This window comes from Anolis carolinensis, chromosome 3, assembly GCF_035594765.1.
Source record: "Anolis carolinensis isolate JA03-04 chromosome 3, rAnoCar3.1.pri, whole genome shotgun sequence".
Classification (NCBI taxonomy): domain Eukaryota; kingdom Metazoa; phylum Chordata; class Lepidosauria; order Squamata; family Dactyloidae; genus Anolis; species Anolis carolinensis.
In genome coordinates, this window is record NC_085843.1 from 162485529 (window position 1) to 162504740 (window position 19212).

At 40.3% G+C, this 19212-nt stretch overlaps 1 protein-coding gene across 4 annotated transcripts in view; it reads left to right on the forward strand.

The window, feature by feature from the left end:
* The window catches only part of ccdc186 (coiled-coil domain containing 186), a 57478-nt gene that overhangs the window by 19244 nt on the left and 19022 nt on the right, over positions 1–19212 (forward strand). For 2 of the 4 annotated variants that reach the window (XM_008114727.3, XM_008114726.3), the window contains exons 2-9: positions 4216–4886; positions 9324–9453; positions 9604–9732; positions 10267–10479; positions 11924–12043; positions 12961–13065; positions 14202–14300; positions 14427–14513. In XM_008114727.3, coding sequence (XP_008112934.2) covers positions 4231–4886; positions 9324–9453; positions 9604–9732; positions 10267–10479; positions 11924–12043; positions 12961–13065; positions 14202–14300; positions 14427–14513 — 1539 coding nt within the window. In that variant the 5' untranslated portion in view covers positions 4216–4230. Of the gene's footprint in view, positions 1–2519; positions 2658–4215; positions 4887–9323; positions 9454–9603; positions 9733–10266; positions 10480–11923; positions 12044–12960; positions 13066–14201; positions 14301–14426; positions 14514–19212 lie in introns of those variants that run through there. The other 2 variants (XM_062975705.1, XM_003223427.4) reach the window with 2 other exon arrangements.

Below are 19212 nucleotides of genomic sequence, written 5' to 3' on the forward strand. Positions count from 1 at the left end.
GTATGTTTTTGATTGGTAAATTCCCACATCCTGGGAATTTAGCGGGGAGTGTTCCGTCCCCCAGGACGATGGTTTGCCTTACCTATTGGTCGTTTGTTTGTTTTCCCTCCTTTACATTTTGTTTGAGCCTCTGGCTGCAAAAGCCTAGGAAAAGTGACTTGGAATCTGCAAGAGCTGGCTGCAGTTTTCTTTGCAGTGATTGGTCAAAGAATGCAACATCTTAGGACCGCCCTTTTTACCAGGGTCTAGTCTCCATTTTGGAGCTTCATTCTGGCTATAGTCTTCCAACGTGCTGGAGCTGTGCAAGGCTAACTGGGACAAATCATCCTCAAAACCAGGCCAATCTAAGCCTATCCAAATTAGATAAGTATTGAATTATATTGATCTGGAATAGGAAATCTAGTTAGAGGAGCAAAGTTATTCCATCGCTTCTAGAACTAATCTTTGCTGTAAAGATAGGGAAGGAAAGAGTTTCTCCTTCTAATATAGGCAGCGTGATTAGGGTATAGTGGTTTTATAATCACTTTTGCCTTCTGGAACCAGGGATAATTCTGCAACTAAAACCTATGGAAATTTGTTTCATTTTCTGCAACTTTAAGATCTGTGCCAGGTTTACAACCTTGTATGAATAAACATCCTTTTTTGAAGTTATCCAGACTCAGTCGTTCAATATCTATAGGACAGCTTATAGGGATTTGCAGTTCGCCCGGATAAAGGACAGCACGTTTCAGTTTTATAGTTTTTATTGTCCGGCGGACGGCACAGTCATCACAATTCAGAGTTGACAAGACATAAAAAAGAGGAGTGCTATTTTTCTGGTAATAGAAATTATGTCTTTGATGGTGTTGCATAATATTTATGACACTCAAATAGCTACCCTTCGAATTTGGACCCCTTGGCTATGCCAGCTTTTCCCAAGCATTTTCCTTTTCTTGGTTTTATATGTCCACTCCCTGGTATGACTTTTGGGGTAACACACAGTCTTACATATATTTACAGCCTCCACTTTCTCCCCACAAACATTCATGTGCCATAAGATTATTGATTTAAAAACATATATTACTTTGTCAGATTAAGTTCAACAGCGGCAGATAAAAATAACAAAGACCATCTATATCTCAGATAGGCTGATTTTTGGAAAAGTGATTGCCTATTTTATCTATATTTTTCCACAGAGCTATAGTGCACATCATTTCTCCCGTTTTGTTTAGATTCTTTGGTTAAAATGTTTTCATGGCAACCTTCTCCAATTCCACATTTGAGAGGGAGAAGTTTAAATGAAGTGAAATAAATATGTAATAAAGACCCTGTACTGTAGCCACATAATTCGTCGGACAATTTGTATTTATCAAACTTTACTTCCTCAATGGGCTATGCTAAAGCTTTGTCCCACTTTAATGGGGCACAAGGTTCTCATTTATCTGTAAAGAGCAGGAACAGTCTCAGAAAGTATACCCCATCAAGAATATGCTTATATGGCACTTGTAGACTGATTTGTTTAAGTGAAATGTTTTACATTTTCAGTGCCATTTAACAAACATAAAAGAGAGGTACTGTGCTTCAACAGAGAGTAAAGAAATATTTCTACATGTCTTTGTCCATGGAGACAAAGCAATTTTAGTCTGGATTTAAAAAATTACTTTGCTTATAAGAAATAGAGGGCTGGCAGTGATGCGTCCTGTTTACTCTGCTTTTTAGCTTCTTAAGATCTAAGAAACAGGAAGTGAGGAGCTGTTTCTTCTGTGAGTAGTACTCTAATGTTTAGTGTTAAAAGCCTTTGTAGGAATATATTCCCAATCACATACAGCAATGACGAAAATGTCAATTACTTTGCATTATTCTGCTGCTAGTTCATCACAATAGCCATATGCAGATGTATAGGAAGCTTGTCAGATAAAAATAGACCATTCATCTAACATTTCCTGTTCACAGAGAGCAAAGAAGCCTATATTAGGCCTTTGTGTTATCCTTTGCATAGTTAATGTGCACCATACAATCCACGTGTACCAACCAGCAACCGTCAATGATATAAACAAGATATAAATTGTTATACTATTAATTATGGCAATGTAAGAGCCATTACATTATTTTATGTTATAATTATATCTTTTGTTGACTTATATTGTATTGTGTGTGATGAGATAATATTTGCAAACAAGAGCTGAAGTTAGTATGAAGTAAACATTGAATCACATCTCCTATTAGTTTAGTTGGTCTTTTTTATGCAGGTGTGCCACATGCAAAAATACAGGAGTACCTTGAGATACACAGGGTATTTTCTTATAAGAAGAGCCCTCGGTAAAACTGCCAATGATTATGTGTAAAAATTAGTCTCTTGCTGGTGGTTGCATGAGTCCCACCCCTGCTCTGGGAGGATGGCAACTGGTCTCTTAGGAGATGTATTCTGACTCAGGCATGCATGCCCTCTGACACTCCCACCTCAGTGCTATCTGAGTGGTGGTTGAACTGTATTTCAACAACAGCAGTAAGGTATAAGCCTTTGCTACAAAGATTAGCTTAGAGGGTGAACCAATAGGAATTTAGGGAGGAAATGGAAGAGAGGCTAAAATAATAGGATGAGATGCTAATAAATGTAGTTATACGTGATTAGGTTTTGTTTCAGTTCAATATGAGAGGGAAGGGGTTTTGATGAAGAGGTAGGTTTTGAGCTTGCATTTTAAGCAGTATCATACTTTTTCTCAATCTGCAGGTTTATATTTATATTGCCTATAAAAGGGATTATACCTTTTTTTGTCCAATACATGGGGTAGGTCAGTGAAGGCTGATGAAAGGATTAAGAAATAGACTCCTATAACATATATAAGGGGCAGTAAGACATTATAACAGCTTTCATATGTAAATAAGTTCAATGTACCTCTTTTGTGAAAGACTGACTTATTTCAGGTAAACTGCAGACTCCTTCGGTTGCTTACAGTTCACACACTTTGAAGAATAAAACAAAGTGTGTACCTTCAAAGGCCTGTTGGCTTGGTTTAGAAAGTTCAGTAGAAACATTTTATTGTTTGTCTCAGCAGTTCTCAAAGTGTGCTCCTGGGAGGGGCTCTGTGGTTTCCTCCTCCCCCACCTCCCTTGCCCCATAAGCCTTTCATTCCACCTCCCTCACCTCTAAATGCCCCCTTTCCTTGCTTTCCTTGCTTCCAAAACCCTGTTTCCTACTCACCACTCAGGGAGTGCTTTGTGCATTTCCTTCATGGCAGATGGGAGTTGAACTGGGTGGTTTCTGCTGTTGTATTATTATTATTGTTGTGGGTGTTTTGATTGTGTTTTTCCTGCATGGCAGAAGGGTTGGACTGGATGGTTCCCATGATCTTCCTCTGAAATATTGTTAAGTTTATGTTGGTCAAAAAGTCTACCCATGCCTGACATATAATATAATATAATATAATATAATATAATATAATATAATATAATATAATATATAAAAAGGTTTATTGGGGCTCCAGAAGAAACTTTTGCTTCAAAAAGGTTTCGGCAGCTGAAAAGGTTTGAGAACCCCTGGCATCTTATTACCTGATGCTGGGAGGGAGAAAATACCCTATCTAAGTGGTCTGTACAATTGCCAGATTTTAAGAGTACCAACTCTTCACTTCATTAATCATAGGTAGGAATGACCAATGCTTCCATTTGCAAATAAACCTGTTTTGATTGATCATTTTAGAGTTTGCATTTTTAGGATTTTATTTTCAATATTCCAGCTGTAGAGTCCAGCTCCTCATTGATTTCTGCATGGCAAGTAGGAGAAGTGCTAAAATACAATAAAACAATTTTGAAACTCTTCATTTCCTAATACGGATAAAACTGTGAGATGATATGTGAAGGTTTTATGTGGTAAGCAGCATAGCTGTCAGCTACTGGATTTATAGTATGATATTTCAGTGTTTGTGTTGTGTACAGCTGAAGCTCATTAGTTCAACTTCATGGGGAAAAAATATTCCCCATACGTCTCAAACACCCGATAGGTCAGGGGTGGGAAATCTGGAGCCCATATTATTGGCCTGAACCCCCATCAAATCAAATCATTATAGGCATTGGAGAGTCAATTCACATATAACAGGCCAAAAGATGTAAAACCTCGGTTGTGGAAATGTTTCTAGCATTGTTATTTGATGAAACTGGTCAACATTATTATAAGAACACTCTTCCTTTCTCATGTCTATTTGAATTACACCCCTTTATTTTGGATTTTATTCCTAGATTCTTGATGAAAAGATGGATGAGCAGTTGCCGGAAGAGCAAACAACTTTAGAGACAGTTGACCCATCAAAGACTGATGATAAATCCTCCAGCTTATCTACTGTTGAAGAAGATGACAAATTTCCGGAAATTCAGGATGGGCTACACATAGAAAAAAAGGAAATCCCTTTGGACAAAGAAAACAACCAATTAATGCTGGATCCCTGTTCAGAGGCTACTGAGGCAAGTGGGGATGGAGACATACCTGAAGTGCAGCGTGTTCCAGACCTTAAAGGTGATGAAGGTGGATGTTCTAAACCTTTGGAAGCACAAATAAAAGAACCCAAGAAAGTAGATTGCTTACCTGATGGAGATAATGAACAGCAGATTTTAGAAACTGATGGGACAAATCCATCCTTGACAGATTTATTGCACAATCCTGTGAAAAGGACTTTTGGGGTCTGTTCAGAAAGCCCATATGACACATATTGTACTAAGAACCTTATCTCTACTATACAGAATGCTTCCTCTCAGGAGGCTTTGTTGGAAGAAATAGAGTCTGAACTTCTATCAGCAGATTTATTGAAAGATCATAAACTTTCAAATGGTATGTGCAAGAATGAAGCTACATTGTCTGTATTTGAAAAATGCATGCAAGACAAATATCTTCAGCAGGAGCACACGATAAAGAAGTGAGTACTGACTGATCATTTGCACATAGATTTTAAGCATCAGTATTCTCTAGATAGGGCTTTGTCCTGGGCAACTAAAACAAGGCTGGAAATCGACAACTTCTCAAACCCCCCAGTCTGCTTGGTTAGTAGGATAATGGGAATTCTAGTTAACAAATTGCTGTTCCAAGATCTGAGTTAATGTGAAACATTTATTATTAAACACTGGATAGGTATAGCAGTTTTGGGGAACCATATATACACATTAACTGTTTGGTTTGGGAAATGTATATTAGGCTATACAGTCAGTGCTCAATACTCAAAAGAAATGCACAAATTAAACAAATTTGGTATAGTTTGTGATTTAACGGCGGGGCTGTTTTAAGGAAAATTGAGCCTGCAGATGAGTGCACCCCATGAACTGAACAAAACAAAAGTAGCTGGAAATCTTGATTGCTGAGGGTTAAACTACTTGCCATCCTACAACTTTATCTTAGCTCAATTGTATTTTCATGGGAAGGGGGCATTTTTCTGTTTGTTGGTCAAAAAGTATACATAACCCTTTCCCTACTAACTTGTTATTTGGAACCTTGTGTTTTTCCTGTGTTGCTGCAGTTAACATTTGTCTGTGGGCTTGTACATAGTGGTGGCTTGTTGCTACCAGAATGCCTTTCTGTTACATCTAAGCCCTCTACACTCCTTGAAAAATTGCTTCTGAGGGACAGTTTAGTGAGGAGTGTACAGGAAGCTGTAGTAGGTAGTGTAATAGGATTGCCCAAAATGTGGTACCATTTCTGGTATTAGCAGAAGCATATTCAATTAGCAAACACAACTGCTTGTATTTAAATTAGAGAGAAGCTGCTACCCTTCTTAATATCTTTTTGTGACCAATATTAGAGGATAGTTTGCAATAACCTAGAGGTAAATACAGCCGTTCTTCGTTTAGCAACCAAAAGATAAAACCTGATGTGTGGCCAGCTCATTGATCAGGCACCTGTTGCAGCATTTTAACTCTCACACAAATTTAGTTGACAGTCATAGTATGTGTGCATGTTTGCTTAGCATTGTGTGCATAGCACTGAATTTGCTAAGCATTGTATGTTTAACACCAAATGAAAAATGTGTGTTGTAAATAGATGTTATAGCTTCATAGGATGAGTAACATGAATACTTGAAAAGAATCACATGCTCTCCGTTCCAAGACCATTGTTGGATTTTTCATAAATGTTATTTAAGTCCTGAATACCAGCTGTGCTTACCAGGAGCCTTCAAGAAGTCACACGGGACTGCTTTCTTTTGGTGTCCTGCTGTACTAGTAGATTTACATCATACAATGTTTTAAGCAAGGATGGAAACAAAATCCCCCGACCAGCATGGCCTTGCAAATTAATAGTCCAAAATATTGGGCCTTTTCATGTGGTTTTATGTTCTCATTAATATGTACTCATAATCACTTTCAAATGCTCTTTTTGGTTGTAAACTTTTCTCTTCCAAATTACACAACAGTTGGCAATGCATCAAAACTAGCTTGCATGCAAACTAGCTTTGGGGTAATCAGTTCTCTCTGCCAGATCAGTGCTGATTCATTGTGCCAGTTCAACATTGCTTTGTTGTTGTGTTATAGGCACACCAGTATTTCTTCCCTCTCCCCTAAGCCTTCAACCTTTTAGTCAGTTTTTTAAAATATAATTGTTATCTTTTGTACACAAGAATACAAAAAACTGGGTTGCACTGCTGGGGGCCTTGTTGGAAAACTGAGATTGGCCATCCATAAACAATTCCTTTCCCCTGCCCAAGGGCACATTGAGCAGGGGCTGAAGAAATTTTGGTCAGCTTCTGGTCACTGCATTATTAAAACTGGTTGATCTGTAAATCTTTCAAGGTTTTGATGTGCCTGCAGTATTCTAAGGCAGCAAGCCAGCAAATTAAACAGATGCTCATTCTTCTCTTCACAGCTTACTACCTAGACAACAGTGAATTGCTTTGTACGCTTCAAACATGTAATTTTCCCTGAAATTGCTACTCATTTTAAAAAATATAAATGCTTAAAGTAGAGCATTGTAGGAGCCTTTGTGATTTGTTTCTTAAACAAGTAAGATGCTTGTATTTTAGGACTTTGGCCTAATGGCCCATTTGACAGGTGTATCTGTCTATCCAATTTTGCCTTTCGTCTATCAGTATAAATGCAGAATCATGGGATGTTCCTAAGGTGCTTTAAAATGCTTAGGCAGATATACAAAGACCTATAACCACAATAGAGAAATGTAGGTACATTGCATATTTAGATGCATATGCTGGGGGCAAAACAAAGCTTGGAAAACAAAATTAAACTGCAGCTCCCAGGCTCCTGGCCCATGCTGGCTTGGGAGTTCTGGCAGTTCAAAGTTTCCAAGCTCTGAGACAAACAATGGAAAAGATGCATATGTTAGTCTTGCCTCTGCTGTCCTGCTTATGTTGATCTTCTCACTAATGAAAATAGACCTACCAGTGTGGAAAATAAATTACTTATTCATTCCCGTTTTTGATATATCATAACATCTAGTAGTAGCTGAGTTAAATGAATATATGGTCTATTCTTCAGGGATCATTTAATATTTTTCTTTTTTGTCTTCATGTAAATGTAAGGATGCAATTATGTTTTAACAGAGACTAGTTAAAACATAAAGCAAAGAAAGTTTTGTCCACCAAACCTTTTGATTACAGTTCCCATGTTCATGTACAATTGGCTGGGAAAACACATAGACATCATATGCTCCATTCAGGGAATGCACTTTTTAGAGCAGGTTACATATCAATATGTGTTGAGACTCCTCACACTGACAGCAGTCTGCTGTAGCATGACTATTGTGCAATATAGAAATGTCTGTAATATAACTGTTGTGTAATATGGAAGCTAGCCTTGAGGATTCTGATGGGCTATTACAGGAGGGGTGAACATGTAGTGTGAGTGTGTGGAGGAGGTGATGGGGAGAGATAAGCCTGAGGACACAGAAGGTAGACTCGGACTCAAACTGAAGGCTAAAAAGAAGACTGTGGGTGAATGAGAAGCACCTAGCCACGGAACAAAAGCAACAGAAAAAGCCTTTGCATGTGTTCCATTATCTAATGCAGCGCTTTCCCCAACTGATACCTTCTAGGTTTTGCTTTTCAGATCCCATCAGCCCTACTCAGTGTGGCCAATGGCAAGTTATAACAAGAATTTGAGGACACTAGTTGTAGGAGGTTAGTCTGATGTCTCTCATGCAGTCAACTTAAAAACGAAAAAGCTATAGTGATTCGTCTTCATGATGTTCCTCTCATTCCTAAATCCTGCTCTTTTTTAAGGGCTTCTCTCTCTTTAGTCTGCTTTAGATTTTTCCTAGGATCTTGGTCTAAATTAGGCAAACTTACCAGCTGTTAGAAATTGTGGGAGCTGGTCCAAAACGCTTATAGGGCCAAAGTTTGCCCATGCCTGACTAGATCAAGTTTATTGACAAATCAGCATAAATATGAGTTTTCTTTCTCAGGGTGCAGCAGCTTTGTTAGAGGCATTTTTGAGAGTGCCAATACTGTTAGAGCTCGTCTTGTGTGTTTTTATATCCTTTTCCAAAGCAGCACAGCAGATTAGGCTAGTGTCAATTTTGGCAGCAGGCACTCTTGGTAGGTGAAGCACAATAAGTTATTTCAACAGCTGGAAATTGAATAGAACCAAAATATGCTACGATGCAGCTGAGGCGGCACTGGAGGCAACTTGCTAATCCTTCTTGGCCATTGCACAATTAGCAATCTCTGTTCACATCTCTGCTTCTGATTTTATTATCTTTAACTACTTGGGCCCCTTCCACACAGCTGTATAAAATCCAAATTGAACTGGATTATATGGCAGTTCAACTCAGTTCAAAACAGATATTGTGGATTATCTGCCTTGATATTCTGGGTGATATGGCTGTGTGGAAAGGCCCTTACAGTGTGATTGAAGCCAACTGCAGTAGACTCAGTAATGCATACTACTTTGTGCATGATTGTCTAGGAATCCTGGAAAGCCCTGCATGCCTTCTTTCACCATTCATTGAGTTTGTACTTTTGAAACAAATGTGATTGAATTTGTTCAGTTCTATCAGCTTGGGTGTAGAGATGATGAATAAAAAGGAACAGTAATGTTTTGATTGTGGTCAATACTGGTTCAACTATAGATACTTCTAGGGAAGCTCAACTTGTGCTTTGAGAAAACTTGGACTTTTATCCCCTTCTACACTGCCATAAAAATCCAGGTTATCTTCTTTGAACTTGATTATATGGCAATACAGACTCATCTAATCAAGTTCAAAGAAGATAATATGGATTATCTGATTTGATAATCTGGATTATATGGCAGTGTAGAAGGGGCCTCTGATAATTCAGTGTTTCCCAAGATTGCCCTCTTGTAACTTTTAGATTTTACGTATTGGACTTTCCCTCATTGGTTTCTGTTTTAATTAGCAGATTGATTAAAGAAAATAAAAAGCATCAGGAACTAATTTTGGAGATTTGTTCAGAAAAGGATAATTTAAGGGATGAATTGAAGAAAAGAACAGAAACAGAAAAACAACACCTCACCATTATTAAGCAGGTATGAAATGTTATTTTTCTAGATTTTATAAACACAACAATATTCAATGTATTACAGTATTTAAGTTTGCTGATCAAATTGCAAATAAGCATCTCACATATTGGGCTTAAGGCCAAAATACATTCTGTATCCTTACTGTTCTTTTTGTAGTTAGAGGTCAGAATAGAGGACCTCCAAAAAGAAGTTAAAGCTGCTAAAGATAAACTTGCATCTCAAGATGCTGCTGCAAAAAATGCTATACAGCAATTGCACAAAGAAATGGCCTTCCGTACAGATCAGGTAAGTTCAAAGAAGTTTTAACACTTTAATTTCATGCCTTATATGTGTGCTGAGAGTGTGACATGTGGAAGATCACCAACTGGATTTCTCTGACCAAGTAGACATTTGGGTCCTGTTAGTCTAACACTTAAACCACTATATCACGTTGACTCTCTAAAACTTCAAAACAACTGGTTTAATGTTCTGTGTGAGCCAGGTCATTGATATAGTCCAGTTGCATCTCTTTCTTTACATGATTCTGTTCAGATATTAATGTGTGTTAATTCATATACATTAATTTATTTACATCACATTTATTTTCGACAGTCATTTGCTTTGTGTAGCAACACGTTTACTGTATCTGATCTGGTTTAACTAAAGACAGTATTCAAAGAAGCCTTATGCTAAATTATATTTTAATAATCTCTCTATAGAAAGTTTATTTCTCAGACATGAATTCAATTACAAATACATTGTATTCTTACTAGCATTTGGGGGAAAACTTATATTTATGCTTGTTAGCAGAAGTTAACTTGCAATAACTGCTGTTCTAAGGCAAACAAGAAATGTGAAGAAGCTCGCCAAGAAAAGGAAGCAATGGTAATGAAGTATGTTAGAGGAGAAAAGGAATCATTAGACCTCCGGAAGGAAAAAGAAGTACTTGAAAGAAAATTGCGAGATGCAAATAAAGAAATCGAAAAGCACACCAACAAAATCAAACAGCTTTCTCAGGAAAAAGCACGGCTGCAACAGCTCTTCGAATCCAAGGTATCGACTTGTTTTGAGTCTCATTTGGCATCTGTGTATTCCTACCATTTGCTTCAATTGTTTAAACTGACATTTTAAAAACCACTCAAATAATTTGGCTTCTTTTTTCATCTAGATGTGGTTTATTAAGTGTAATGGCAGAGGGAATGAAGATGATTATGGTACCATCTAAATGAGAAGGACAGACTATATTTCCAGGTTTCACTGTATAACCAAATAAACACCTGGGATATTTCTGTTTTTGGAAAAAGGAATGAATGTAATGTTGAGAATTGAACTTGTAACTACCCAGGATGAAAAAAATAACCTGTCTAATATATGTGTCAGATACAAAGCTTAAGGCTGTGGGTTTGGTAATTAATTGTATGATATAACTTTGTATTTTTTTAAAAAATGTATGACACTTTCATGTCCTGGCATTTGAGTTTACCAAAAGTAAATCTTTAAGAGCATTTTCAGCAACACTTTTCTTGAAAATCTTCTGATTAATAGTACAACATAAACACAGTGTAATGTGTATATGACCAGTGTTTACAAGGAAAGCAAAGTTAGAAGCCGCCAATACTTTTAGCAGTTTCTTAGTACTACAAAGGGTTTGCTGCCCCCATGTGGTCATGCATGTGTATTTCTTGATATTAGGTTAAATATTTACAAATCCTATTATTTCTCAAAGCATTTGTTCATACATGAGGTTTACAATGTTTCTTTCTTCATTTGCTTTGTAACAGATAGCTTAGACCAGTTTAAACACTTGTTTGTATTACAGACATCTTGTATCCTCTTTCTTTTCTGTATTTTTAATGGAAGTTAATTGATTTGAAGATTTACATTTAGAATGCAGAATAGTGGTGCCCTTTCCTCAAATGACTTCAAATCAAATGGCCTTTGTTATCTTTTGCTTCCTGTTTCCTCTGAAGGTACTATTCTGTGCATCCTGTACCTATATGCCATGGACTTGGGTTTGTACAATCAACTGACTTCAAATCACAGGGGGGAAAATGAGGAAGTGATAAGGAAGGATGTGGAGAGGAAAAGGAGAGAAATGAAGGTGGGAGGAAGGGGTGGTGAGGTAAACCACCCAAGATAACCAGAAAGGATTGGTGAGGAACAGAGTGGATCTGCTCTAAGAGTTCAGAACTGATGTCTTCTGAATTTACCGTTTACTTAAGATATAGTGCATTAGCACACCACTATCAGATATCACATCTGATTGCAAGGGAGAGATTCAGAGGCTTCCAGGAAATAAGGGTCTTTTATATCTTTGAAGTCATACAGATACAGAGATCCCTAAATCCAAAAAGGACTCAGATACTTTATGTTCCATGTCAGTCAGTTTTTTACGTATGTGTCTTCACTTACCTGTGTACAAAAAGTAGCTTCCTTTATTTTTTTTATCTATCTGAAAGATTAATTTCAAATCTGATGTAAAATTATCCTTTTAAAGGAAAGTGAAGCCACCAGAATGTCAAGAGAAATAGAAAAATTAAAAGAAGAAATAAACTCTCATGTGATCAAAGTAAAATGGGCCCAAAACAAACTGAAAGCTGAAATGGATTTACACAAGGTTGGTATAGTAATCTTATAGAGAGATGTTTCACTGTGGCTGCTGCACTTCTCTTTTATTTTAAATTGTTTTTTCAGGTGCCAAGGCATTCTCTAAATGTGTTAATTCATTTAACACAATGGCAATGTAACTGAGATGGCAGAACTACTCTTTCATATCTTATGAATGGATCTATTCAGTGTCTGTGGCCTTGTGTAGTACCTTTCATCTACTCAAGGAAACTTGGAAATGACTACATTGGATGTGGATGGCATAAGATGAAAACATACAATATATGTAGCTGCAATGTTTTTGTGAGAGGGAATATTCCTGCTAATCAGACTTGGTTGGAAAGACTGGTGTAGCCCAAAATGTGGACACAAATGTTCCTCTTGGTGTAAAAGACAAGTAGGCAGTTTTTCCCTGTGTTCTGCCAGGTTCCTTCACTTAGTTAAAAAATTCAGTGACCCCACTGCCAAGAACATATATTAAACCACTTCACACTGATTATTATTGGGTAATAATTGTCTATTCACAGTAATTTTCGGCTGGCTAGTAATGCATAGTAGTGTGCAAGGACTGACTCTCATGTATAAAGAACTGGATTGAGATGCCCGTTCTACTCTTCAGTGGGAAGTCAGTGTGACACCACTGATCTGTCTATCCATGTTTACCCTAAAATAAATCCATCTGAATTGACTAGGATTTTCTCTCACACAAATGCGTGAAGGGTTTCACTCTTAAGTTTTAGATTTCTTTAATACAAAAGACTGAATCATTGCATATAATTTGTAAAATATCAGTACTAATCTATAAATCTGTTGCTTTTCTGCATGCTAAACTGTTTTTGTTTTTGTTTTTGTAATCAAATGTTTATTTTCTACAGAATGATACACATGCTTGCTTGTTTTGGTAATTCCAAAATTATTATTTTCCAGGACACTAAAGATCGGCTTAAAGAGGCAACAACAAAGTTGACTCAAGCAAAAGAAGAAGCTGATCAGATACGAAGGAACTGCCAAGAAATAATAAAAACATATCAGGTAGGTATATTATCTCATGGAAGAAAGTTAGCAATTGTTCCACTTGCATATAGGGTTTTTTCATTTGCAGACTCTGCTGTTGTCTCCCAATTATGTGCCATTCTTTTCCAAAATGCATCCAAAATGGGATGTTCTTGTCCACATAAAATTATTCTACCCTTATGTACCCATCTTTGCACTTCTCTAGAGAACACGCAGACAGAGCATAGTGACCTGTGATGTCGTACATATAGTGCTAGAGCTCAAGCATATTGACTAACGTGTGCCTGAGGTTCATTACTGATGTGGCACATGATATCATTCACCCAGCCAGTCTCATTGTCAAGTTGCCGTCTCTCAGACAAGCAGTTTTTTATTCCAGTCTAACAGAGGCCATTGCATCAGTAACTTTCCACATGACAAAATATATGAAATATTTTAAACACACAATGAGATTGTCTGTATATTTTAGATTAGAAAAGTCCTTAAATCTATATCCCTTGTTTTGTTTTGTAGTGGAGGTGTGGGAGGCATAAATAGAGAACATATGAGTTTGGTCATTTTTCTCTACCTGGTCATTTGTGCCTGGAGATGTTGATCCCATGAAGGAATTGGGAAATTATCATATCAGAATCGGCATCTTTATTGTGCCTATACTTCCCCTGTTTCCATGTCAATTTGACAGGAGAACATATGCATCTCCTTTGTGGCAAAATGCAAATAGTCCATACATACTTGAAATATGTATTTGACCCAAGTTCACAGCTGCCCCCATCCCTACTTTGCATGTCAAATGCAAGGGCAAAAAGTAGCTGTCTTTTTCCAGACTTGGCATACAGGGGGAAGGGGAGCCCATAGTATCTTGGCTACACATGTGAGAAAGGTAACAATCAAGTAAGTGATATAGTAAGTAGATGTTATGGTATAATTTCTGGGCCTGAGAATGTTGGGTAAAATTATGCTGATGATTTATATAAAGCACTTGTCATCCCCCAGATGTTTTTATTGCATCTCCCATTATCCTTGGCTATTAATTGTGGTGGCTGGGTTGGTGGAAGTTTGGAAGCCACAGGCTCCTCTGCCCATTTTTAAGGTGAATGTTAAATTTGGTGTTTCACTTTCTCTTCACCCTCCCTTTCCCCCCCTACACTACAAAGGAATCTGAAGAAATCAAATCAAATGAATTGGATGTAAAACTTCGACTTACAAAAGGGGAACTGGAAAAACATTTGCAGGAGAGATCTGATCATCTAGAGGTAATAACAATGCCATCAATGAGCCATACTGAAAAAAGGGAATTATCCAAATTATAATTTAGAGTGAAGGAATAGGATCACATTTTTCTATGCTCTGATTAGTTTTTTTTTAAATCTCTTTCGCAGATTCATCATGCCAAAATAAAAGAGCTTGAAGATGTGAAGAGAACATTTAAAGAGGGTATGGATGAGCTGCGAACACTGAGGACGAAGGTGAGGAAGAAGAGTGAAATGTAACAATAAAATGATAGCTAAGACTGTAATTTGTCTAGCTATATATCTAATCACTGTATATTTTTCACATCTGATTGTTTGGTCTGTGAAACATTAATAGTGCTTCTCCACAGTCAAGCGTCTAAAACATTTATGAAATGATGATACAAATGGCATTGTGCTGGTGATAAATACAAGCCCAACAGTAATGCTGCCAAACCACTTATCCAGGGCTGTAGCCAGAAAAAAAATTGGGAGGAGTTTTAAAAATTTCGGGGAGGGGGGTTGAACCCCTAGCACCCCCTCCCCCGGCTACAGACCTGTCAATATCTGCTTGAGATAGTGCCTGGAGGGACTCTTAATGTTTTGCGTCTCATAGACTTAGCATGTGGATTTGGTTAACCAGTTAAAATTCATGAGTAAACCAGGTTTTTTTTTAACCTGAAAATTTGGGGGGGTGGTTGAACCCCTAAACCCCCCTTCCCCCTCTACAGGCCTGCACTTATCTGAGTGTCTCATGTTATGTTACTTAGAACATGGCCACACAGCCCAAAAGACATACAACAACCCAGTTCAAACATTGTCAGAAGGCCACATGATTCCTCCTCTTATTCTAAATACATTTCATTCACTCAATAATAATTTGAAGCATTTGAGATCTACTAAACTGTTCAATTCAACTAACTGTGATGACTCATGGGCCATGTAGTCCCGTTCCTAGCGCTGTTGTGACAGATGAAGAGGAAAACTTGGGTTTTCCACCGTTTCAGCCAGAATTGGAACTTTCCCAGCCAGAATTGGAGCCCTTGCACCTGCAGGAGGTTTGTCTTCCAGAAATCTGCCAAACAAGCCCTGAGTCAAAATCTCCCCCATTTTCTCGCCGTAATTATTATCAACAACAAAAAGGAGTTCAACAGGCTAATCGCAGAAGCCTGAGAATCGCAGCCAGGCATTCAGCTGATTAAGCCTGCTTCCATGAGAAACTTTAGGGAGTCATGCATCTGGACACAGAGATTGACTTTAGGTTCTGGTTCCCCAGAGAAGTGTTCTTTGGTGGGAAAACGAGACCCTATTTAGGTTCTTTGCCCTGTAGGAATCTTGCGGAGTCAATTCGTCAGCTACTGGAGTAGGTTGTGTGTGGACAGCGCTACTCCCGCTTCCAAGCCTTCGTTCCCGTTTCCAGCCTTGTTTTGCTCCACGGACCTTGCCTTGCTTCCTAGGACTCAGCCTTGCTTCCCAGGACCTTGCCTTGCTCCCCGGACCTTGCCAAGTATTTACCACGGATTTTGTCCCTGTTCCTCGTTCCTTGCTGCCTTGTATCAAGCCTTGTGTTCCAAGAATCAAGTTTACTTCCTAGCCTTACATCAAGTTCCTTGGACTAAGAACCTTGTCATCTCCCCTCACTTTGCTTGGCAAAGTGAGTGTTTCGGTTACTGGATTACAACTTTGGACCTTAATATTTTATATTGGACATTGTTTTCCTGGACTATAATTGACCTTTCCTGAAAGGTCTTCTTCTGAACTATATTCTACACTTATTTTTATTGACTTTACATATTTCCTTAATAAAGATATTAGATAGATTCTGGCCTCTGTGTATGGTTATTGGTGCTCTGCAGCCTGGGTCGTGACAGTTTGACTCCGCCACCCTAAGCACCAATTAACCTAGGCCAGAATGTCTACCGGAGCCGGACCGGGTGACCAGCCACTCAGCTACACCATCGACAAGGATGAAGTGGACCGCATCCGTGATAAGCTCAATGCGCAGGAGGGAGAAATAAGGGGATTGAAGGAACGCGGAATCCGTCTCCCGGCCCTGGCGTTGCCAACCAAGTTTTCTGGAGAAGCTTCTAAGGTTCATGTTTTCCGTCGCCAATGCCAGGCTTATCTAGAGGCCCGTAATGCCGAGTTTCCCCAAGAAGACATCAAGGTGGCGTGGATTTACAGTCTCCTAGACGGGCCAGCGGCCAACTGGTCGACGGCACTGTTCGACCAAGTCTCCCCACATCTGAGATCAGCACAACACTTCTTGGATCACCTTAAGGCGACTTGGGGGATCGAGGACAATTTGGAGGCGGCCAGCCACAAACTCCGGCGCTTCTCCCAAGGGGACAGACCCTTGTCCCAGTACATAGCCGAGTTCCGAGTGCTGGCCCATAACACCGGCTGGAACGACATAGCCCTCAGAGGACAATTTCGGGAGGGTCTCAACATCGAGATGCTGGAGGAAATCTCCAAGGTGGATCCTCCACACTCTCTTGAAGGACTCATTGATCAATGTTTACGAGCTGAAGTCATGCTTGCCAACAGAAAGCAATGGATCCGAGGCCAGAGCGGTAGGGCTGGAGCGAAACCTCCCGCTCCCACCGGCATCCAGCCGCGTCCAGTGTGGAGACCCCCGCCACCAGCCCCATACCCCAGAGGAAGCGAGGAGGTGCCGATGCAGCTGGGCAATGTGCGCCCCAGGTTAGATACTGCCGAGAAGGCCCGCCGCCAACGCCTAAATCTCTGTTGGTACTGCGGAAACGGGGGCCACTTTGCCAGAGAGTGTCCAGCCAAAGGGAAGCCCGCCGCCCATCTGGCGGCGGCGTCCTCCACAGAGACGAAGACGTCTGAGGCGGCTGGCGCAAAGCCGGCGGGGGAAGCCAGCGACCGGGCGTAGACAGGCTCGCCAACCCGGTCAAAAACCCCACTCAAGAGCCGCCAACCGGGGTCCTATTTCTCCTAGTGGTCACCTTGTGGTCAGCGAAAAAAGGACCCATCATGATCCATGCCATGATAGACTCAGGAGCCACAAACAATTTCATTGATAGAGAGTATGCCGACTCTCTGGGATTACAATATCACGACTTCAAGAACGCCCGTGTGGTGCAGGCCATAGATGGCCGCCCCCTCAAGACAGGTCCAGTAAGCCAATGGTCAGAACCCACCAGGATGTGGATAAGGGAACACATGGAAGAGATTTCCTTCTTTGTTACCGAGGTTCCCCACTTCCCTGTGATTTTGGGAATTCCATGGCTGACACTCCACGACCCAAACATCTCCTGGTCCAACAGAGAACTGCAGTTTGCTTCAAAATATTGCCAAAACCATTGTCTTGTAGCCAAGGTCTGCCATGCCACAGACGCTGAACCCATCATCACCTTGCCCAAGAAATACTCAGACTTTTGGGATGTATTCAATGAAAAAGAAGCCGAGAAACTACCCCCGCATAGACCTTATGACTGTGCCATTGACTTGGTGGAGGGGGCCCCGATCCCGCGAGGGCACCTCTACTCCCTGACTGAACCAGAGCAAGAAGCTCTCAGGGAGTTCTTAGAGACAAACCTCCGCAAGGGGTTTATCAGACCCTCTCAATCCCCAGCCGCTTCCCCAGTGATGTTTGTGAAAAAGAAGTCAGGGGACCTACGCTTGGTGGTGGACTATAGGGCATTGAACAATATCACTAAGCGAAACCGATATCCACTGCCTTTGATCTCGGACCTCTTAGACCGGCTTCGAGGGGCCAAGGTTTACACCAAACTGGATCTTCGAGGAGCTTATAATCTAGTTCGCATCAGGGAAGGGGACGAGTGGAAGACCGCTTTCCAGACTAAATTCGGTTTATTCGAGTCCCTGGTCATGAATTTCGGTTTATGTGGAGCTCCCGCAACGTTCCAGCATTTTGTCAATGATATCTTTCAGGATTATCTAGACCGGTTCTTGATTATCTACTTGGACGATTTTTTGGTGTTTTCTAGATCACAATCAGAACATGAGAACCACGTCAGAATGGTGTTACAACGATTGCGGGATCATGGACTTTATGCCAAGCTGGAAAAATGCGCTTTTGATCTACAAGAGGTAGATTTCCTGGGATACCGTGTCTCGCCACTAGGGCTCACCATGGACCCGGCAAAGGTTTCAGCAGTATTGGAATGGCGGGCGCCAACCAACAAGAAAGAGGTGCAACGTTTCTTGGGGTTCGCGAACTACTACCGCAAGTTCATTCCAGACTTTGCCCGCTGGTCTGATCCAATCACCAGCTGCATCCGTGGGAAACAGCCTTTCCGCTGGACAGAGCAAGCAGAGAAAGGATTCCAGCAACTAAAGAAATTATTCACGTCCCAGCCAATCCTTCAGCACCCAGATCCTGAAACCCCTTTTGTCGTGCAGGCGGACGCCTCCGATGTGGCAATTGGGGCTGTACTCTTACAACCAGTGGGAGATCATCTTCACCCTTGTGCCTTTTACTCCCGTCAACTGACCGCACCAGAGAGAAATTACACTATTTGGGAAAAGGAACTTTTGGCCATAAAGGCAGCCTTTGAAACTTGGAGACATTGGTTAGAAGGGGCCAAATTTCCCATTGAGGTCCATACTGATCATCGGAATCTAGAGCATCTAAGAACTGCCCGCAAGCTAAATCAGAGGCAACAACGCTGGGCTTTATTCTTTGAGCGTTTTAACTTCCAAATCCATTATGTAACCCCAGCCCAGACCAACCAAGCAGATGCTCTGTCACGGAAACCGGAATATGCTGCAGGGCGCAAAGAGACCTTTGAGTCCCAACTGCTGCAGCCCGAGAACTTTGCCACGCTCACAGTGGGAAACACCAAATCCACTCTAATTGAATCAACTCCCTCTACTCCAGGGCCCCTTTGTGCTCAGGAAATCAGGGCCAGTCAACAAGCAGATGCCTGGGCTCAGGACCAACTTC